This window comes from Bos taurus, chromosome 2 (genome assembly GCF_002263795.3).
Source record: "Bos taurus isolate L1 Dominette 01449 registration number 42190680 breed Hereford chromosome 2, ARS-UCD2.0, whole genome shotgun sequence".
In the NCBI taxonomy this organism is placed as follows: Eukaryota; Metazoa; Chordata; class Mammalia; order Artiodactyla; family Bovidae; genus Bos; species Bos taurus.
In genome coordinates this window covers 110,849,570-110,873,506 of record NC_037329.1, presented here as the reverse complement: position 1 = coordinate 110,873,506, position 23,937 = coordinate 110,849,570, and the positions used below count along the sequence as shown (strand labels likewise).

The window sequence follows — 23,937 nt, the reverse complement described above, 5'->3', positions numbered from 1 at the left end:
TCCCAGCTGTGCTGAACAACAACTGTCACACTCAGTGAAAACACCACATTAAATTATTGTGATATTCAGTAAAAGGGTCTAATTATCTTTTAAAGCTGTTATTGTTTTTAAGCACATGAATAATTCTAAACATTTTCTTAACTTGTTAAACAATTTTTACCTTCCTACTTAAAGACACTTAAAAGGCTTATCATCACCTCCAACCTTACCCTATAGTCACCCACTGGATTTTTAGTTACCACAGATAAATATCAACATCTGTCACCATACATAATATTTTACAGTTGCAAATTTGATTCCATTGTCAAAGAAAAAAATTTATTTAGAATATCTTTTCTTTCAGTGGGATGTTCTCTCGCTCTCTTGCATGACTTCTAAGACAACAGTTATCTAAAAATGAGAGTTTCATTTTCTGGAATACCATACTTCCCTTTGTGTTCTTCAAATAATTTTCTCAGCTCCTCCATGTAGGTCTGATGCAACTCCTCAATCTGCTCTGAGGTTGGGTTCAGGGTCTGACGAACAGGGATTGGGCGGCCAACTGCAAAAAACAAAGAATGCATCATTAAGTAAGAAACCAAAACCACTCCACCATGGACTACCACCTCTAATGGACAGGTCTAGAAAGATCTTCCAATCAGAAGCTGTCAGGCCTGCCAGCTCCCATCCCTTCTTCATTTCACTGGCTGCCTGCAGTGGTCACACCATCTCTTCTGGTGACAAATGAAGAGCCTTCCTTCTCTGCACATGCTGGATTGTCAGGGCACTGGTGGTTTTGACTTGGAGTCAAATGAATGACTGTGCTGCTGCAGCTGTGGAGTACAAGCACATGGCTGTGTGTGCACGTCACCAGCTCGCTCCCTCTGGTACAGCTGACAGCCAGACCACAGTGCTCTATTATCACTGCCCGGGGAAGTCTTGACTCATGAGCCATCAACCCTCTAATCTGGCTCTTTGTAATGTCATCCTAAAAAATGAAAAGAATATACATCTTCACTGCCACGAATCTGGACTAGAAAACATACCTAATCACAAGGGTTCCACTATGTGTGACAGCAGAAAACAAAACCAACCAAAAAACTTCATAGAGAAAATTATTAAATAAATCACAGACCATTCATTCAATGGAATTCCAGGCAGCAATTTTTTTTGAAAGCTGAAATAATATTTTTGAAACTATGTATGGTGACAGATACTAAATAGACTTACTGCGGTGATCCTTTTACAATATACACAAATATCAAACTAACACTTGAAACTAATCTGTTATATGTAATTATATATCTCAATGTAAAAAAATGAAATATATATGTGTGTTCACACACATATGCAAAAGTCTAAAATGCAGTAGGAAGGGGAAAGTTGCAAAATAATACAGCATAATCCTATTTATTGAAAATGTTCTATATCTAGGTGCATTATAAGCATTTAGTTTACTAAGAAAGTCAGCCAAGAGACACTGCTAGCCCTTACATGGAGGGAAGAAGGGAGAGCTGGGGGACTTATATTTTATCTGTATTGTGTCAATTTTCTACAATGAGAAGGCACTAGTATTACCTGTATAATTAAAAAACGGATTAATTTTTTTAAACCTAGCATTTATATAATAAATAACTTTTACCTCACTTGTCTCAGATTAAAGATTAGATACACGTGGCTCTGCCACCTGCTCTTCAGTCCTCTCTGCTGTGCATTGCGCCCTCTGCTGGCCTGATGCTGCTACTAATGCCAAGAGCTGCAAATGTACAGGATGCTGCTGCTGCTGCTGCTGCTGCTGCTAAGTCGCTTCAGTCGTGTCCGACTCTGTGCGACCCCATAGACGGCAGCCCACCAGGCTCCCCCGTCCCTGGGATTCTCCAGGCAAGAACACTGGAGTGGGTTGCCATTTCCTTCTCGAATGCGTGAAAGTAAAAAGTTTAAGTGAAGTCACTCAGTCGTTTCCGACCTTCAGTGACCCCATGGACTGCAGCCCATCAGGCTCCTCCGTCCATGGGATTTTCCAGGCAAGAGTACTGGAGTGGGGTGCCATTGCCTTCTCCAATGTACAGGATGGTCAACGTCAAAGGCTGAGCAGAAAACTGCTTATTACTTTTAGTCAGCTTCGGCATGAGGTCAAGTGGGGCTGTAGTAACAGAATGGCACTCGCAGGGCTTCCTTTGCCTACGTGGAGTCTCCTCATGCTACCTCCAAGGCTCAATCCATGTCAGTAACAAAGCATGATTAGTTAAAAAGAAACCAGAGAAAGAAGAAGTGATAAATAACAGTGAAAGAAGTGTGATAATAGTATGGGAGGTTAGGGAGTACAAGAAAGGGAATGATACAGACACAAACACACACATAGGTATCATAATGCATCATGTATTAAGATCTATATTTATATACAAGGTTATATATAATTTATCCATCCTGTGTGTGTGTGTGTGTATATACATATATATATATCCTCACAGCAACATTAGTATTCCCAAATTCCTATATTTTTAGCTAGATATAGCCTCAAGAAGCTCATATAGAGTTTTCCTCGAAAGCGTGGATATCAAACATATATAGTAGGCAGCAGTCCTTTGTGATTCAACGTAACAGCATCACTGTCGGTTGTGGTTGCCTTTTTTCCCCCCAACATGGTTTGTGAGATCTTAGCTCCCCAACCAGGAACTGAACCCAGGTCCAGGGCAGTGAAAGCACCAAGTCCTAACCAGTGGGCCACCAGGGAACTCCCATGTCAGCTGTGGGTGAAATACAGACTAGGAGAGGCTGAAAACTGATGGAAACAGGAGCTGGTATTGCACAAGAGGCACCAGGCTAGATCACATCCAGGGCTAACTCCCCAGCAGGTACACCCAGCTAGCAAGTAACTTCCTCTCTGACCTTAATTTTCACATGTATAGGATAAAAGTCATATAGTCAAAGCTATGGTTTTTCCAGCAGTCATGTATGGATGTGAGAGTTGAACCATAAAGGCTGAATGCCAAAGAATTGATGCTTTCGAACTGTGGTGCTGGAAGACTCTTGAGAGTCCCTTGGATAGCAAAGAGATCAAACCAGTCAATCCTAAAGGAAATCAACCCTGAATATTCATTGGAAGGACTGATGCTGGAGCTGAAGCTCCAATACTTTGGCCACTTGATGTGAAGAATCAACTCATTGGAAAAGACCCTGATGCTGGGAAAGATTGAGGGCAGGAGGAGAAGGGAGGGACAGAGGATGAGATGGTTGTATGGCATCACCGACTCAGTGGACATAAGTTTGAGCAAGCTCCAGGAGATAGTGAAGGACAGGGAAAACTGCCATGCCGCAGTCCATGGAGTTGCAGAGTCAGACATGACTTGGTGACTGAACAACAATAGGATAAAAGAATAGGTGATCTTGAGGCTTCCTTCTAGCTCTAAGGCTTCCTTCATGGCTCAGACAGTAAACAATCTGCCTGCAGTGCAGGAGGTCCAGGTTCAATCCCTGGGTCAGGAAGATCACCTGGCGAAGGGAATGGCTATCTACTCCGATATTCTTGCCTGGAGAATCCCATGGACAGAGAAGCCTGGCAGGTTATAGTCCGTAAGAAGGCAAAGAGTCGGACATGACTGGACGACTAAGCACACACACATTTCTAGCTCTAATCTTTATTGTTGTTTGATCCCCACCCACCCAAAAAAAAACTGAGAAGTTTATAGGCATAGTGAGAGATCTACCTGTAAATCTACTAGCAAATTTGTGGCTTCATAGAAATGGTTTGTTTTCTTGTGAAATTATCATGGAGAGAGATTAAATGCAACTGTTCTGGGTGGGAGGGGGGATTTATAGTGATACAGGGTCTATGTGGTCTAAGAAGATGAAGTCTTTTATTTTGCTCCTAGATTACTCAGATTGTTGTTGTTCAGTATCTAAGTTGTGTCAGACCCTTTTTGTGATTCCATGGGCTGTAGCCTACCAGGCTCCTCTGTCTATGGGATTTCCCAAGCAAAAATACTGGAGTGGGTTGCCATTTCCTTCTCCAGGCGATCTTCCTAACCCAGGGATCAAACCCACGTTTCTTGCATTGGCAGGCAGATTCTTTACCACTGAGCCACCTCAGAAGCACTTACTTCAATTAGGACTTGTGAATTCTGAATTATTGAATCCTATTTCCTAAAAGCTAGCCTATAGTTCATTTCAATCCTGTTCTTTTCCTACTAATAGTTTTATTATATTTCAAAGAGCTCAAACATGCCCACATACATTGAATTTATCATCATAAGACTTTTCCCTTTAAACTCTGATTGTGTTTTTCTTATTTAACCTGTAGAGAAAATGAGATGCTGAACATTTCCAAACTTCATATACACATACAGAAAAACAAACAGAAACAGACATACACAGAAGCCAAAGGGAATTAAGATTTAAACCCAACACTTTTGCCCCTCATTACTAAACTAGCCCAAAATTGGATTGGAGAGTAAGAAACCTTTCTAATTACTTTTTAGGGATAAAAACAGAGGTAACAAAAGAAAAACTTGCAAATCTGAGAAGCACCTTTGGAGCCCTAGAAGATCATAATTCCCACTTTCCAGAAAAAGGAGATTTTTACTACTAAGGAGAAGAAAGCTGTTTCAACATGAGACTGGGTTAGTTGCACACTGCTGCATGACTCCCTGTTTATAACACAAAGGAAAAACCAGTTGCATCAGTTTATTTATAGAGATGCAGTTTTGATTTCTGGGTCAGAAAGATTCCCTGGAGGAGGAAATGGCAACCCACTCTAGTATTCTTGCTGGAAAATTTCATGGACAGAGGAGCCTGGTGGGCTACAATCCATGGGGTTGCAAAGAGTCAGACATGACTGAATGATTGAGCACAACAACAACAATCCCCACTTTATAATTAAAATTTAAATTAGGTTCCTCTTTCTTTCTTTCTATTGGGTTGGCCAAAAAGTTTGTTCAGATTTTTCAGTACGATGTTATGGAAAACCTTAAAGAACTTTTTGGCTAACCCCAATATTTCAGAAAAATCCCTTAGCTGTTTTATCCCTCACAGTAGAATAACTAATTGAAACAAAATGGACTACTTTTGTCCTCAAGTGGGATCCAAACCAGTTTTATTCAAATAAGGTACATTCCCTTCCCTAACTTTTTTTATAAAAAAAATTCAAACCTATAGAAAAAATAATATAATAAGCACTTGCACGCACTTCCTCTAGACTCACCAATTTCAAACATTTTGCACACACACATACACAGTATGTATATAGATATACACATGTATTATTATTTTTGTTTTTGTAGAACCATTTGAGAATAAGTCATAGACATCATTGATTTGATCATGCTCATGCCATAAAGACAAAGAAAATTTAAAAAACAAATCCAGTTTAAAGTAGACTAATGAAATGTGAAAATTAAATGCAATGTATGATCCTGCTTTGGGAAAAAATATTGCCCTTCACCAAAACCCACAACTAAAAAGAAAGTGACTGTAGCAACTGATGAAATTTGAATATGGAGTGTACACAGTTAATAGCATTTAATTGACGTTAAATTCCTGTATCCTACTGATACTATGAAAGAGAATAATCTTGTTCTTAAGAGAGATACATAAAAGTAATGAGGAACAAATGGTCATGTTGTCTGCTGTTGCTGCTGCTGCTGCCGCCAAGTCGCTTCAGTCGTGTCTGACTCTATGTGACCCCATAGACAGCAGCCCATCAGAATCCCCCATCCCTGGGATTCTCCAGGTAAGAACACTGGAGTGGGTTGCCATTTCCTCCTCCAATGCATGAAAGTGAAAAGTGAAAGTGAAGTCCCTCAGTCGTGTCCGATTCTTAGCGACCCCATGGACTTCAGCCTACCAGGCTCCTGCATCCATGGGATTTTCCAGGCAGGCGTACTGGGGTGGGGTGCCATTGCCTTCTCCTGTTGTCTGCATTTACTTAAATAGTTCAGTGATAACAATAGTATAAAGTGTATTTGTGATATTATTAGAGAGAGAAAAAAAATTGTAGCAAAAATGTTAACACACTGTGAGTCTAGGAGAAAGGAACATAGGAGTTCATTTTACTACTCATGAGACTTTTCTGAGCATTTGAAATTTTTCAACATGAAATTTTAAAACTTAAAACCAACACCTACTACAACACATGAAATTTCCTCTTTTAAATATCAAGTTTCTCTTGTATTTTACTTTCTTGCCCAAACAACTTTCCATCACATTACTGGTACTGGCTCTACAACTTGAACTTATTAGTAAATTGAGGGACTTTCCTGGTGGTCCAGTGGTTAAGACTTCTCCTTCCAGTGCAGGGGTGAGAATTTGATCTCTGGTCGGAGAAGGCAATGGCACCCCACTCCAGTACTCTTGCCTGGACAATCCCATGGATGGAAGAGCCCAGTAGGCTGCAGTCCATGGGGTCGCTAAAAGTCGGACACGACTGAGCGACTTCACTTTCACTTTTCACTTTCATGCATTGGAGGAGGAAATGGCAACCCACTCCAGTGTTCTTGCCTGGGGAATCCCAGGGAAGGGGCAGCCTTATGGGCTGCCGTCTATGGGGTCGCACAGAGTTGGACACGACTGACTCGACTTAGCAGTAGCAGCAGCAGGAAGCTAAGATCCCACAAGCCTCATGACCAAAAATCAAAAACATAAAAACAGAAGCAATATTTTAACAAAGTCAATAAAGACTTTCAAAATGACACACATCAAAAAAATCTTAAAAAAATACCATGCGTGTGTGTTTGCTCAGTCATGTCCGACTCTTTGTGGACTGTAGCCCACCAGGCTCCTCTCTTTATGGGATTTCCCAAGCAAGAATACTGGAGTGGGTTGCCGTTTCCTTCTCCAGGGGATCTTCCTGACCCAGAAATCGACCTCACATCTCCTGTATTAGCTGGCTGGTTCTTTACCAGCGAGCCACCTGGGAAGTTTATTTAAAATTTTTATTACTACGTACTTGTTCGATTTTTGAAAACTTGAGAATTACAACCAGACAGGCCTAACTAAAGACTAATTTGTTGATTCACAAATGTGTCTTGAGCTCCTACCCTGAGAGCACCGGGACACAGCAGAGAACAAAGAGTAAAATCCTTGTCACCTGGAGCTCTGTGAGGCAGAAACAAAAAGCAACATTCTTGCAAGGAACTGGGACTTTTTACAGCTGTTCTTGAAGCCTAAACTCACTTCCTTTTTCTCTCCCAGTTGTCATGATAGATGGGACATTGAAATCAGCTTCTCTCTACTACTGTGTAATAAAATACAACATATGTGAACAGTTTATTCTACTTTGATAAACTGATAATAACTCATAAAATATGTAAATGACATACTACTTCTGACACATGTAGAGAAAATACATGGCAGTTTCTTTATAAATTATGTCCAATGAGAATGACCCTGAAAAATCATATCATATCATTTCCCTCATATGCCCCCAAAATACCAATGACCATACTTTGCACATAAGGGATCAAAACTGACTAATATTATGACAAAAAAATGGAACCACTTATCTTGAAAAATGTAACTGCAAGCTTATCTCAGTATTCCTATTACACTGATTAATCAACTGAACTGAACTGAATATTCCATTTGAGTTAAAAGCAGCATTTTAAAAAATGTCATGTGACTGCAAGAGAAATGCGAAGCTATTACCACTGACAGCAGTGAACTCCCATTCCAAGGGAGCAGATCTAAAGAAATGTCTGAATTTCATTTAATGGGCCATTCGTGGTGAAATTATTACTTCCACTTCATATGTGTATATAGTCTGGCTAATCTTGCTATTAGCAATCGACTCACCACTTTCTCCTTTTCCACCCTCCAAACCCCTTTTCAACCTCAGGAGCAATTATTTTCTTCCTCTGTTCTTCTATTAACATGGTTGTTACCCTCCTCCCCCATCTCAATGCCCCCCAAACCCAAACATGCCATTTTTAAAAGGAAAATCAGTCTGCGAGTGACTGCTCAGTTGATTTAGTCATGTCTGAGTTGGTGATGGACAGGGAGGCCTGGAATGCTGCGGTTCATGGGGTCGCAAAGACTCAGACACGACTGAGTGACTGAACTGAACTGACCCTTTGCGTCTCTCTAGACTGTAGCCTGCCAGGCTCCTCTGAGATTCTCCAGGCAAGAATACTGGAATGGGTTGCCATGCACTCCTCCAGGAGATCTTCCCAACTGAGGGATTGAACTCACATCTCCTACGTTGCAGGCAGATTCTTCACCCACTCAGCCACCTGGGAAGCCCTATATTAGAATACATATAAATATACCTAGTTGGGAACAAAATGCTTTGTGGTAGAAACTGATGCCTATGAACTAAACCTGATGAAGACATCTATTATACACAAATTTTCACAAGGGATTCTGATGTAATGTATTCAAAGACTTGCTATGTTATCATCTTCTAGTATAGAGAAATAGATTCATCATAGAGTATTAGGAATGCCACTTCTAAAATTGGATTGTATTTGGAGTGCAATAACAATATTTTTAAAAATAGTGGGTTCCCATTCAAACGGAAAATATAGTCATTTCATAAATAAAAGGCATACTGTAAAAGAAGGTCAAATAACATCTATACGACTATTATTTTAGGAAGGGCTTACTCAAAGCTACTTCAGTAACAATAAACATTGCTCAAAGTAAGATAATCCTTTTGCTCAGTTTAACAAGCCTCCAGTATTTGATGTACATACCAACAGTGTGAATGGGCTTCCTATAGGGGATTAGGCCAAAATTGTATTGAAAAATTCCTCTGGCGTGGAACAGTGGCAAAGCAAATCCCATGATCTTCTGTAGTTTCTCCTGCACATTTCGAAGCCATGATCCTTCGGGATTGCTAACTTGTTTAAATAGTTCATTTTCACCAAAAGAAAACACTGGCACCAAATAAGCACTGGAAATAACAAGGAGGAAGAGTAAGCATTTTCAATGAAAAGGATTTAAATATTTCATTTAGCTCAGCTGACCTGCAACAGATTCCTCACAATTGTTTAATGTCCCCAAGCCTCCTTGGAGTGCTAAGTTTATGTTCCATGTATTGAAACTGAATTCCTGAAGTCCTTTGCGGAGGTACCTCAGCAGTCTTAGTGATTTGTGGAATTTTATTCTATAGAAAATCAAGGTTCCAGAGGTTTCTTTTTCATTTATGGTTTTGGCCATGGCTCATTTGTTCATTTGGTTGGAAATCTATACTGTGCCTATGAAATTTTGTATTTTGCTTGTTTTGTTCTTATAGACAAGTTGAATGGCTGGATGCCATGACACTGAGTTATCTTAGAGGGAAGGTTGTCTTCTATTTCCCATAAACATTCACATCTGGATTCATTGTAAGGTCAGTGATGAGGTCTGTCTTTAAGGGCCAGAAAAATTACTTCTTTGAATTCACTTAATAATGGGTTAGCTTCCCTGACCCAGTTGCCTGAAATGAAAAGCCACTTACCCATGGGTCAAAGCAATTTTCACGAATCCCTTCCGCTGGCGGATGAACAGAGTGAACTTTCCAGGATGGGCATCCAGTGATTCCTCTGCACCCCCGAGCACAATGACTGAGATGTTTCCACCTCCCTCTTTGCTTAACACGTGGCACACACTTTTCTTGGAAACTGAGACTGGCCCTTAGTGAATAAAACAAAAGGCGTTAACTAATTGCCCTTTAACATTCTTATCTTAAGAATCTATAGCAACAGTTCCCATCCTTTTTGGCATCAGGGACTGGTTTCATCGAAGGCAATTTTTCCATGGGCCAGGGGGATGGGGGGTGATTTGGGGATGATTCAAGTGCATTCAGATGGGTTCCAAATAGGAAAAGGAGTACATCAAGGCTGCATATTGTCACCCTGCTTATTTAACTTCTATGCAGAGTACATCATGAGAAACGCTGGGCTGGAGGAAGCACAAGCTGGAATCAAGATTGCCGGGAGGAATATCAATAACTTCAGATATGCAGATGACACCACCCTTATGGCAGAAAGTGAAGAGGAACTAAAAAGCCTCTTGATGAAGGTGAAAGAGGAGAGTGAAAAAGTTGGCTTAAAACTCAACATTCAGAAAACTAAGATCATGGCATCTGGTCCCATCACTTCATGGCAAATAGATGGGGAAACAGTCGAAACAGTGTCAAACTTTATTTTTTTGGGTTCCAAAATCACTGCAGATGGTGACTGCAGCCATGAAATTAAAAGACGCTTACTCCTTGGAAGGAAAAGTCATGACCAACCTAGACAGCATATTGAAAAGCAGAGACATTACTTTGCCAACAAAGGTCCGTCTAGTCAAGGCTATGGTTTTTCCAGTAGTCATGTATGGATGTGAGAGTTGGACTGTGAAGAAAGCTGAGTGCCGAAGAATTGATGCTTTTGAACTGTGGTGTTGGAGAAGACTCTTGCAAGTCCCTTGGACTGCAAGGAGATCCAACCAGTCCATCTGAAAGGAGATCCCTGAGTGTTCACTGGAAGGACTGATGTTGAAGCTGAAACTGCAATACTTTGGCCACCTGATGCGAAGAGTTGATTCATTTGAAAAGACCCTGATGCTGGGAAAAATTGAGGGCAGGAGGAGAAGGGGACAACAGAGGATGAGATGGTTGGATGGCATCACCGGCTCAATGGACATGGGTTTGGATGGACTCTGGGAGTTGGTGATGGACAGGGAGGCCTGGCGTGCTTCGGTTCATGGGGTTGCAAAGAGTCGGACAAAACTGAGCAACTGAACTGAACTGAACATTTATTGTGCACTTTATTTCTAGTATTTTTACATCTGCTCCATTTCAGATCATCAGGCATTAGAACCCAGAAGTTGGGGACCCCTGATTTATGGCACTAGCAAATATTAAACAAAATTTCCTACACTGCTTATATTTGGAGCACTGTGTGGGTTTATAATTTTTCCATAGACAAATCTTTGGTAATATATTCCATCAATAAGATCTAACATTTTGGCAGGTGATGGGTTAGGTCTTTAAAATGTCACTTGATTATTTCTAGGTCTACCAGTTGTTTGAGTAAGTTGTGTACTGCTGAATTCTACAGACTGCATTCATATTGCATTTTAAGTAAAAGGTGTCTCCTGAAGTTGTTCAGTGCACAACCTGCACAGCTGTATGTGGTAGTCTTGATCATTTCCCTGGCAGATCCTTGCTCAGAACCAAACAATATACCCTCCAAGAGGTTGCACTGATCTTCCGTACACCAATGATTTGTTTTCAGGTATTCTATATGGATTTTTATTTCTCAAGCATGGATTTATAATGTAAATGGTTTCAAAAAAATTCAGACATCTGACAAATAACCTATATCAATTGCTAAATCTGTGCATGGTTCCAAAATGTCTAGTTTGACTTTGGTAAATTGTTTAAGACATAAGGTATATAACTGTTCACTCTTTATATGAGGCTTTCCCATGTAAAAATAAGTTTAAAGACTCCTTTTCAGATTTTAAAAGCACAATGTACTCTTGGAAGAAAATACTATGAACTCTTGAAGAAAAAGAATAAAGATGAAAACACAAACAACTCGTGACCCATAATTCAGAGATAATCCCTTCTTAATGTCTTATTGTTTCCTTCAATTCTTGATTTTATCCTTTTTTTTTTTTGTCATAAAAGAATGCACTAGCTTTATCAAGACATAGCACTTCATCTCTTAAAAGAAATTACATGCTCATTTTACTGTGCATTTCTATTGCTGGGGGAATATAAAATAAGGACCGGATTCTGAAAAACCAGCTACTCTCTGCAGAGAAGAGGTAGAGGAGAGTGGGTTAGAGGGTAGAGAACCTGGGCAAAGAGGGGTGTGAACTCTTGTTGAGTTCAGGGCATGGCCATTCTGCTCTGTGTGCCCTGAATGGGTGCAGAGGCATCACCTCCACTGGAAAAGAGAGCCCCTTGGATTTTCAGACACCTGGCAGTCCTCTCTTGCCTCTGTCCACTTCTCAGTTTCCTCCTGAGTCTTCCCTTCTTCAGATCATGCTTAAAAGTTGGTATTTCTCAGGGCTGTTAGGGACTAAAGGTTTATATTCTTCCAAAATTCATATGTTGAAACTCTAATCCCTAATAGGATGGTATTAAGAGGTGGGGCCTTTGGGAGATAATTAGTGCACATGAGTGGAGGCCTCCTGAATGGGATTAATTTTTTTTAATATTTATTTATATGTTCTAATTAATTAATGTGGCTGCTCGGGGTCTTAGTCGCAGCACTCAGATCTTCAGTTGTGGTATGAGAACTCTTAGATGCAGCATGCAGGATCTTGTTCCCTGACCAGGGATCGAACCCAGCCCCCTGCATTGGGAGCATGGAGTCTTAGCCACTGGACCACCAGAGAAGTCCCAGGATGAATGTTCTGACAGGAAGAGGACAAACCTAGTTTGTTCTCTCTTTCCACCACGTGAAGATACAACAAGATGGCCATCTGCAAACCAGCACGTGAGCCATCACCAGACATCAGATCGTCCCAGCCTTCAGACTTCGAGAAATAAATTTCTAGTGTTCAAGCTATCCAGTCTACGGTGTTCTCTTATAGCGGCTGATGTCTTTAACCTCATCTCTCCACAAGGATTCAACCACCACTCACGTGTGCTGAGTTAGCCCAAACCCATCTCCAGGGAGTTTTACTCCGGAGGCTCCAGGCCTACACCTGCTGTTGCTCAAAGGACATCTCTACGTCAACAGCTTAGAGACACCTCAAACTCCATGCTTCCCAACCCAGTGCATGAAATTTTTCCACAAAGTTGTTTTTCTCCCAATATTATTTATCAAAGCGATTGGGACTATCATCTATCCAGTCCCCCAAGTCAGAATGTAGGTTCCTTCCATATACAGTCCCCTCTTTTCAGCCACCATGATCATTCATCACTCACTCGCTCATTCATTCATTCAAAAACACTTACTGCTACAGGTTAGACACTGTGCTACATGCTGATAAGACAGTGAAATACAATTGCTGCCCTCATGGGCTGAATCAGTCACTAAATATTGTTGCACTGTGTATGTGCCCAGTCATGTCCAACTCTTTGCAATCCCTTGGACTGTAGCCCACCAGGCTCCTCCAGGCGAGAATCCTGGAGTGGGGTGCCATTTCCTCCTCCAGGGTATCTTCTCGAGCTAGAGATTGAACCTGCATCTCTTGAGTCTCCTGCATCAGCAGGTGAATTCTCTACCACTGAGCCACCTGGGAACCCCAAGTTTTGTAGACTCTATCAACTATTTTTCATATCGATTCCTTGTTCTCTAGTTCCACTACCACAGCCACTGTGCCAGTTTAGCCCTTATCACATGTCCCTTGATGACTGAAATAGGCCTTTTCATGTTCATAGTCTCCAGGCTCATCTCTACCTTATTTCCAAGCTGCTGCCTGCATGACTTACTGTGCAAAATCCTATCAGGTCCCTACTTTGCTGAAAATCCCTCACCTCATGGCTAACCTACAAGAAAAAAAATCTAAAGTGTATATATTATAGATAAAGCTGCTATGATCTGATCTCAACTGCCTGCTCAGCCTTAATGAGTAGACATAAAGAAACATGAACCACATTGTGTACTCTAGCCAACATCTGCTGAGTACAGATTTACCAAAATGCACCAAGAGGAATAGCATGGACATGGAACTTGCAAAGACTTATAGCCACAGAAATCTTGGTAAGAGTGAAATACCATCAGCAGAGGATTTCTGAAACGCAATGGGTTACTTAGGGCTTCCTAAGGTAGAGAACCTCAGTGGTAAAGAATCCACCTGCCAATGCTGGAGACATGGGTTCAATCCCTGGGTTGGGAAGATCCCCTGGAGAAGGAAATGGCAACCCACTCCAGTATTCTTGCCTGGAGAGTCCCATGGACAGAGGAGCCTAGCATGCTGCAGTCTATAGGGTCGCAAAGAGTTGAACACAACTTAGCGACCAAACAACAACAATGGGTTCCTTACTAAGTGAGGTCTTGGGCACATGGCTGTCTGTCTTTCCCCACCAAAGAGGCAGTCACCAAGGCAGGTGCAGAGTAGAGAGGCAGCTTTGGACCAGGGGCAGTTCTAGGAGGCCAGTTCTATGAAGGGATGAGAACTCCCTAAACTTAGAGACAAGGACAGTCCAAACTTCCCCTGGCTACAAGTTTGGAAGTTTTTATTTAGCTTTAGGAGATTTCAGGTGACAGCAACAGGGAAGATCTCATGATGTCATAAGCCAGGGACAGTAGACCGGCTTCATCTCAAATGCCAGTTCTAGAAAGCAACAGTGGCTCCTCGTGGACAAAGACCCTATCCTTGGTTATTTGTGGTTGACATGGCCTTCAAGAGGGTATACCTTCATCTCTCCTGCCACAAATTTGCCACACCTGCTTCCAATTATACTACCCAAACTCACCTGTGGCTATACTTCGACTCAGCAAACAGTATAATGTAAATGGGCCTTGCCTACTGGCTCAGATGGTAAAGAATCTGCCTGCAATGCAGGAGATCTGGGTTTGATCCCTGGGTCAGGATCCCCTGAAAAAGGGAAAGGCTATCCGCTCCAGTATTCTTGCCTAGGAAATCCCATGGACAGAGGAGTTTGGCAGGCCACAGTCCATGGGGTCACGACTGAGTGACTAACACACACACATAATGTAAATATATTTCTGTGATTTTTTGAAATTAAAAAAAAAAAAAAACTTTTCCTTTTAACTTTCTTCCTTTTATAAAACTCTAACCCAGCATCTGCAAAAGAGGAAAGAGAAAGGATTTTTTTTTCCCCCCGCTTAGTTCAGGAGATGGGGGATAGTGCGCCCTCTAGTGGCCAGATGCAGGCACAGCCTAAACTGGACACAGCCCAGGGTTATATGTGTGAAGGTCCATAAGCAGAACCTGGAAACCCAGGCAAGGATGTTCAGTGATTTCCAACAAGCTATCTAATGACAACAGAGAGTTGAGAAATTAATAAGAAGTAATCAAAACCTGGGATACCATGAGCAATTCTATCTCTGAATATGCTCTGATCCTGAAATTACAATTTTCCCAAGAGATTATCCATTTTTCATTATGTCCAAGAAATGCAAAGACAATAATAATTAACCTACACAATGATCATAAACATAAAGCTCTTTGTAGTTACTACAGCTCACGCTTAGTAAATTGGTCAAGTTGGAAAAACCAAGTAAATTGAGCCTCTTAAGTTGAAATAAGAGCTATTAACACAATCTCATACTTCTGAGACACACTCATATAATATCTTTACAGAATTTTTACTGAATTTTATTCTCAGAATTGGGAGAATTATGGTTTCTCTAATCTGAAAGTCTTCCACTAATTCAGAGTAGCAGAGTAAAATTTCTGAGTCAAGTTGTGCTTAATCTGGGAGGAAAAAGACAGCAGATTCAGTGTGGCCATTATTCCAAGACACATTGGAGGGCATTTTCAATTTCTAGTATTCATAAAAGCAGACATAGCACCTCTCCAAAGGTACCATTTACTACTTATTTGCTCCAAGCATGATTCTTTCTTTCTCATCTGGATACACAAAATGCATTCATTAATTTATGCTTTCATTGAATTAACATCTATTAGACATTCCTAAATCCCAGGTACTATGCTATATATTATGCTAGTTACTTGGTGAATTATGGGGAAAAAAAATACACAGTCTTGTGGCTCAGACAGTAAAGAATCTGCCTGCAGTACAGGAGACCCAGCTTCGATCCCTGGATCAGGAAGATCCCCTGGAGAAGGAAATAAGGAAATGGCAACCCACTCCAGTATTCTTGCCTGGAGAATCCCATGGACAGAGGAGCCTGGCGGACTACAGTCCATGGGGTTGCAAAGAATCGGGCAGGACTTGGCGACTAACACTTCCACTTTCTTTCTGTCTTCCTGGTGTTTCCAGTCCGGTGGGGGAAAGCAAGAACCATCCAAACAGCATATGAAGTGTGAGACAGGGATAAAGACAGAGTTGTACTCTGCTGCTGCTGCTGCTAAGTCGCTTCAGTCGTGTCCAACTCTGTGCGACCCCATAGACAGCAGCCCACCAGGCTCCCCCTTCCCTGGGATTCTCCAGGCAAGAACACTGGAGTGGGTTGCCATTTCCTTCTCCAATGCATGAAAGTGAAAAGTGAAAGTGAAGTCGCTCAGTTGTGTCCGACTCTTATCGACCTCATGGACTGCAGCCTATCGGGCTCCTCCGTCCATGGGATTTTCCAGCCAAGAGTACAGGAGTGGGTTGCCATTGCCTTCTCCGAGAGTTGTACTCTAAGAAACCATAAACCTGGTTGGCTTGAGAGAGAACATTTTGTGTGGTCCTGCCACCCCAGAACACTGTGGAAACAGTGATCTGCTTTCACTTACCACTGCTCATCAGATATTCCCGGAAGAGCGGACACCGGAACCAATACGGCAGCACGTGAAGATAGGAGGTAAAGCCGGGAAACAGCTCCTTGAAGGCCGAATAATTTGTACAGAAGTTTCCAAAGGCTCCAACCACAAGCACTCCATGGGGGTGAAACCCAAATATGTAGTTGTGACTCGGATCCAAATCCCAGGTTTTGATGAGCTACAGTGCATTTATGTTGACATAAAAAAATAAAATGTTGCCCGATTAGTTTCCAATAAGAAACAAAAGGATGCAGTTCTACATTCAAGAGGAAATGGGAAACTTGACTCGTTTTAGTTTCCTGGGACAGTGTGTGTTAGTTTCTCAGTCATGTCGGACTCTTTGCGACCGTACTGATTGCCCGCCAGGCTCCTCCATCCATGCAAGAATACTGGAGTGGTTTGCCATTCCCTTCTTCAAGGGATCTAGGGATGAACCCAAGTCTCTCCTGATCTAGGGATGAACCCAGATCTCTCCCATTGCAGGCAGTTTCTTCATCATCTCACCCACCAGGGAAGCCCTCCCTGGGGTAGAGCTGTATTCACATTTTTCAACTGTGTCCTGAGCCCTTCACACACAGCCTGCTAAATGTTGTCAATTTAGCTTAGACTCCATTTAGTAACTTGGGCTGAATTTCAGGCTCTCTTCCTCTAAAAAGGGAAAAGCTTGAAAAATATGTGATAAAAACACATTTGCATTTTTTTCTCAGCTCAAAACCATACTATGTAAAATAATTCTACTCACATGAATTGGAAAATAGTCCTTAAAGTACCTCCAAATGGCCCAGTTTCTGACCCATTCAGATCTTCTGCCTCCTTGCTCTGGGGTTTGCCAGTCAAAGTAAAGCCATGTCAAGTAAGGAAGGTAGAGGAACCAGTAGTTGTATATGATCAGGAACACGATAATTCCGAGGCATACCTGTGCTGTAAGAAAAGGGAAGACCTCAGAAATTGGGATCTGTTAGAATCTTCCCGCTGTACATACAATCACTGGGTCAAGGTGTTGTTGTTGTTCAGTTGCTAAGTTGTGTCCGACTCTTTGCAACCCCATGGACTGCAGCATGCCAGACTCCTCTGTCCTCCACTATCTCCCAGAGTTTGTTCAAATTCATGTCCATTGAGTCAGTAATGCAATCTAACCATCTCGTCCTCTGTTGCCCCCTTCTCCTCCTGCCCTCAATCTTTCCCAGCATCAGGGTCTTTTCCAATGAGTTGGTTCTTTGCATTAGGTGGCCCAAGGTAGGAGGACCTAATATTTTCAAAGTATATTTAACTGAGCCTCAGTTCAACTGAGATAATATAACAAGACAGCAATGTATAGTATGACTTAACATTTCTTGGATGTATAGTATATGGCAACTTCTGTATTGTGGGCTTCACCAAAATATTTTTAAGTTTAATCCTCATATAGCCACAACATCATAGAAGCAGCCGGAACATTCCTAATGTAATTTTTTCCTTTTTTTCCTGGGCTTCAATTTCTTGATTTTGTTTTTTAAAAGTCTAGAAAGTAATTTTTCACAAAAGGGTACAATTTAGAAATGAGATACATGTTTTAGCTGTTTATTTTCACATATAGCTGTTTAACAACGTTGTATTTGTTTCAGGTGTACAGCAAAGTGATTCAGTCATATGTATCCGTGTCTGCATGCTTGCGCGTGCTTGCTAAGCTGCTTCAGTCGTGTCCTATGGACCGTGTCTGCATGCTTGCACGTGCTTGCTAAGCTGCTTCAGTCGTGTCCTATGGACCGTGTCTGCATGCTTGCGCGTGCTTGCTAAGCTGCTTCAGTCGTGTCCTATGGACCACAGCCCACCAGGCTCCTCTGTCCATGCAATTCTCCAGAATACTGGAGTGGGTTGCCACTTCCTCCTTCAGGGGATCTTCCCAACCCAAGGATCGAACCCTCTCTCTTACATCTCCCACACTGGCAGGCAGGTTCTTTGCCACTAGCACCACCTAGGAAGCCCAGTACTTGTGTCTATTCTTTTTCAAATGTTTTTCCTTTTTAGGTTATTACATAACATTGAGCTAATGTACTTTTTACAGTAGGGAAAATTGCAGCTTAAGGAGGTTGAGTGAATTGCTCAAGACACACGAATTGTAAGTGGCTGACCCGTCTAAATTCAAGGTCCATTGTCAAAGCCCATGACCCTACCCCACCACCCCACTGCACCCCCAATGTGGAGGAACTGTCGTTGACAAGACGGATGCAGAAGAGTTCCTACCTCAAGTGTTCACCTTGATTGAGCAGTTATTCATCATATGCCCATGTAAAGGGCACATTCCACTGAGAAACTTCATTTTCAGGAACTCAATTGCCAGAGATAGAAATAAAAGAGAAGAAACTCTGTGCCTCAGCTCACCTACTTCTTGCAACATTTCACAGCAGAGCAATTCTAATTATTTGTGCACCTAATGACGTAGACTGAAATAGATGCAGCAGGAACTGATAAAACTTGACCTGGGCAATAGTGACAAGAATATTTGCCTTTAAGTAATACATTAAGCTAAGCTACACATTTTCTTCTTATGTCAATGCTGTGTCAATGCGTGCAAAGTCGCTTCAGCCATATCTGACTCTTTGTGACCCCATGGACTGTAGCCCACCAGGCTCCTCTGTCCATGAAATTATCCAGGCAAGAATACTGGAGTGGGTTTCCGTGCCCTCCTCCAGGGGATCTTCCTGACCCAGGGATTGAACCTGTGTCTCTTATGTCTCCTGCATTCAGCTGCATTGGCAGGCGCTACCACTAGCGCCACCTGGGGAGCCCACGTGTCTATGCTCTGTGTCAGATTTTTTAAAAAATTATAAAAACAAAAAGATATCAATGGGGAAGAGCACAGAGACTTAAAGCCTGGCACAGAGTAAATGCTCAAAAAATGCCAGGCATTACTACTACTCTAAGGAGTAGCATTGCCTCTTTCTTCTTTATTTTGTGCTGAGTCACTAATCTCAGGCTGACTTTATCTCCCAGCTCCTGTCCATTCTCAACTTTGTCCCAGTGGTTGGGATGCCACACCTGCACTGCCACAGTGTGACCAAAAATTTTTTAATAAACAAAAGGATAACAATAAGAATAATAAAAGAACAATGATGGTGAGAGCAGCTGTTTTGCCCCTTTCCTATTCGCCCAGTTCTGTTCCCTTCTAACCTTAAAAGAACCTAATTATAGGAATGAGATCACTAAGCCATTGAAACTAACTCTGGACTTAGGCTCTCCTGAATGCACACCATGCTTTGCCTCACCTGTTGATCCTTTCCCTAGATAAAAAGAAGTGGAAATGAAGAATTATACAGTTAACAAAATAACTAGCTCTCTACCCCCAAGCAATACTGCAGGCAGATCATACAGGCAAGATAATATCTGAAGAGTCAGCCAGCCTGTCCTCATGGAGAATGATGTAGAACTCAACCTCCTGCCTGGATGATTCACTGGGATGCTTCCCCTTCCCACATTTCCCCTTTTAAAAATCATCATGACTGAGCACAATCTTCAGAGCTGGTCTCTGGACACGAATCCACCTTCTCCCAGGTGGCTGGCTTTCCTTATGAAAGAATCTTTCCTTTCTACTGACACTTGTCTCTTGAATTATTGGCTTACCAGCTGAACCCAGGTTTGGTAAAAGTGGCATATACAAAAATTCCAAATAAATGTTAGTTATCAGCCACCATTAACTGTTTGAGACCTTTATAAATACCAGTTTCATATGGCTCAACCCAGTTTTTTATTTATTTCCCAGTGCTTATATTACCTTGATAAAAATTGTAAAAACAGGTAAATAAAAGGAAAGGAATATGACAAAACATTTACAATAGGTATCTCTGGGTGAGAAAATGGACTTTCTCTAGTCTCTCCTAAAAGTTCTTCTTTGGTTTCTAATTTTTCTAATAACTAGCATGAATTATCTTATAATCAAAACTTCTTTTTAAAAATTAAATAAAGTGATTCCACTAAAGAGAAAAAAAAGTAAACACTGCAGAATAAGTCTACTTATGTAAGAATATTTTCATCTTTAACATGATTTTATTAAATTATCATGAACAAATCTCATCAGAAAAACACTGTGAAAACTTGTGGAAGTTTATTTATTTGCATTAAATAGTGACCAGTGATCAATATTAAGAAATTATTAAAAATATTTAACTTGTATGTGTATCATTTCCACTTATATTTAAGAAGTTTTCATTTGCCCCCATAAAAACTATTTCTATACTTATTTTAGCCATTAACATAGTATAGAGAAAGGAGAGAATTCAGAGGCAAGCAAATCCTTTAGCACATCACATTCTTTTCTTTCTTATTCCTGAGGCATTGTGTTTTAAAACATCAATCAGTGCCATCTGCTGAGTATAAGACTGCAATTTTAACATTCCTCTAATTTTTAAAATGCTTGCTTTAAAAAAACTTCACTTCCAGAGATTCTTAGGATGACGATGATGCTAAAACACAAATCTAAGAATCCCTCGAAGAATTTTGCAGCCTAGTATTCCTCATATGTGGGTCTGCTCCATACTGCCTTTTAAAAGTATCGACTTACAAGGATTCACACTTTTCTTGGTTAAAGATGAATTCATTATTGGAACTGTTTCTTTGCCTAATGAAGTCAAATTATAACAAGGATTGAGTTGAAACCAGTCCCGTTTTCGTACTATTTCAGAAAGCTTTACAAGCTGAAGGACAAAAGAAACATAAATAATTTGTAAAGCTACAAACTAAAAAGCACAAAGATAATCCATGATAGAAGAGGCATATAGTGTTCATGCAAGTCCAAGAATCTAGTACAAATCACTAGAGTGAACATTAAAACGTGCTACCTCAAAATCTTCCAGATTAAGGGAGACTAAAATGATGTAATTTAATACACGTAGATTCCTTTGCTATAAAGGACATTAGTGGGGCAACTGGTGAAACATGAATAGGGCCCCTGGATTAGGTCATAGTTCAGTTCAGTTCAGTCGCTCAGTCGTGTCCAACTCATTGAGACCCCATGGACTGCGGCACGCCAGGCCTCCCTGTCCATCACCAACTCCTGGAGTTGACTCAAACTCACGTCCATTGAGTTGGTGATGCCATCCTACCATCTCATCCTCTGTCGTCCCCTTCTCTTCCCACCTTCAATCTTTCCCAGCATCAGGGTCATTTCAAATGAGTCAGTCAGGTCATACTACAACATCTTTGGATTTGGACACAATCACAGAAAACTAATCAATCTGATCACATGGATCACAGTCTTATCTAATTCAGTGAAACTATGAGCCATGCTACATAAGGGCCCCCAAGACAGATGGGTCATGGTGGAGCGTTCTGACAAAACGTGGTCCACTGGAGAAGGGAATGGCAAACCACTTCAGCATTCTTGCCTTGAGAACCCCATGAACAGTATGAAGAGGCAAAAAGATGGGACACTGAAATATGAACTCCCCAGGTTGGTAGGTGCCCAATATGCTACTAGAGAAGAGTGGAGAAATAACTTCAGAAAGAATGAAGAGGCTGAGCCAAAGCAGAAACAATGCACAGTTGTGGGTGTAACTGGTGATGAAAATAAAGTCTGATGCTGTAAAGAACAATATTGCACAGGAACCTGGAATGTTAGGTCCATGAATCAAAGTAAATTAGCAGTGGTCAAACAGGAGATGGCGAGCGTGAACATTGACATTTTAGGAATCAGTGAGCTAAAATGGACCCAAATGGGTGAATTTAATTCAGATGACAATTATATCTACTACTGTGGGCAAGAATCCCTTAGAAGAAATGGAGTAGCCATCATAGTAAACAAAAGAGTCTGCAGTACTTGGGTGCAATCTCAAAAATGACAGAATGATCTCAGTCCATATAAAGGCAAACCATTCAATATCACAGTAATCCAAGTCTATACTCCAACCACTAATGCCAAAGATGCTGAAGTTAAGTGGTTCTATGAAGACCTACAACTAACTAACACCAAAAAAAGATGTCTTTTCATCATAGGGGACTGGAATGCAAAAGCAGGAAGTCAAGAGATATACCTGGATTAACAGGCAAGTTTGGCCTTGGAGTACAAAATGAAGCAGGACAAAGGCTAACAGAATTTTGCCAAGAGAACACACTGGTCATAGCAAACACCCTCTTCTAACAACACAAGAGAAGACTCTACACATGGACATCACCAGATGGTCAATACTGAAATCAGACTGATTATATTCTTTGCAGCCAAAGATGAGAAGCTCTATAGAGTCAGCAGAAACAAGACCAGGAGCTGACTGTGGCTCAGATCACGAACTTCTTATTGCCAAATTCAGACTTAAATTGAAGAAAGTAGGGAAAACCACTAGACCATTCAGTTTAGCTCAGTTCAGTCACCCAGATGCTTTGCAACCCCATGAACCGCAGTACGCCAGGCCTCCCTGTCCATCACCAACTGCCAGAGTCTACCCAGACCCATATCTACTGAGTCGGTGATGCCATCCAACCATCTCATCCTCTATCTTCCCCTTCTCCTCCTGCCCTTAATCTTCCCCAGCATCAGGGTCTTTTCAAATGAGTCAGCTCTTTGCATTAGGTGGCCAAGGTACTGGAGTTTCAGCTTCAACATCAGTCCTTCCAATGAACACTCAGGACTGATTTCCTTTAGGATGGACTGGTTGGATCTCCTTGCAGTCCAAGGGACTCTCAGTCTTCTCCAACACCACAGTTCAAAAGCATCAATTCTTCGGTGCTCAGCTTTCTTTATACTTCAACTCTCACATCCATACATGACTACTGGAAAAACCATAGCCTTGACTAGATGGGCCTTTGTTGACAAAGTAATGTCTCTGCTTTACAGTAGAAGTGACAAATAGATTCAAGGGACTAGATCTGATAGAGTGCCTGAAGAACTATAGACGGAGGTTTGTGACATTGTACAGGAGGCAGTGATCAAGTCCACCCCCAAGAAAAAGAAATGCAGAAAGGCAAAATGGTTGTCTGAGGAGGCCTTAGAAATAACTATGAAAAGAAGAGAAGCGAAAAGCAAAGGATAAAAGGAAAGATATATCCATTTGAATGCAGAGTTCCAAAGAATAGCAAGGAGGGATAAGAAAGCCTTCCTCAGTGATCAGTGCAAAGAAATAGAGGAAAACAACATAATGGGAAAGACTAGAGATGTCTTCAAGAAAATTAGAGATATCAAGGGAACATTTCATGCAAAGATGGGCTTGATAAAGGACAGAAATGGTATGGACCTAATAGAAGAAGAAGATATTAAGAAGAGGTGGCAAGAATACACAGAAGAACTGTACAAAAAAGATCTTCACGACTCAGATAACCACGATGGAATGATCACTTACCTAGAGCCAGACATCCTGGAATGCGAAGTCACGTGGACCTTAGGAAGCATCGTTACAAAGCTAGTGGATGTAATGAAATTCCAGTTGAGCTCTTTCAAATCCTAAAAGATGATGCTGTGAAAGTGCTGCACTCAATATGCCAGCAAATTCGGAAAACTCAGCAGTGGCCACAGGACTGGAAAGGGTCAGTTTTCATTCCAATCCCAAAGAAAGGCAATGCCAAAGAATGCTCAAACTACCACACAATTGCACTCATCTCACACACTATCAAAGTAATGCTCAAAATTTTCTAAGCCAGGCTTCAACAGTACGTGAACCGATAACTTCCAGATGT

The 23,937-nt window shown here is 41.3% G+C and overlaps 1 protein-coding gene across 2 annotated transcripts in view; it reads right to left on the bottom strand.

The window, feature by feature from the left end:
* Window positions 1-276: 276 nt before the first annotated feature.
* MOGAT1 (monoacylglycerol O-acyltransferase 1) overlaps window positions 277-23,937 on the bottom strand; it is a 29,380-nt gene continuing 5,719 nt past the window's right edge. The window contains exons 2-6 of one of the 2 annotated variants that reach the window (NM_001001153.2): window positions 17,042-17,220; window positions 16,273-16,477; window positions 9,413-9,587; window positions 8,667-8,866; window positions 277-541 (exon numbers count right to left, since the gene is read on the bottom strand). In NM_001001153.2, coding sequence (NP_001001153.1) covers window positions 387-541; window positions 8,667-8,866; window positions 9,413-9,587; window positions 16,273-16,477; window positions 17,042-17,220 — 914 coding nt within the window. In that variant the 3' untranslated portion in view covers window positions 277-386. The other variant, XM_059892009.1, reaches the window with a different exon arrangement.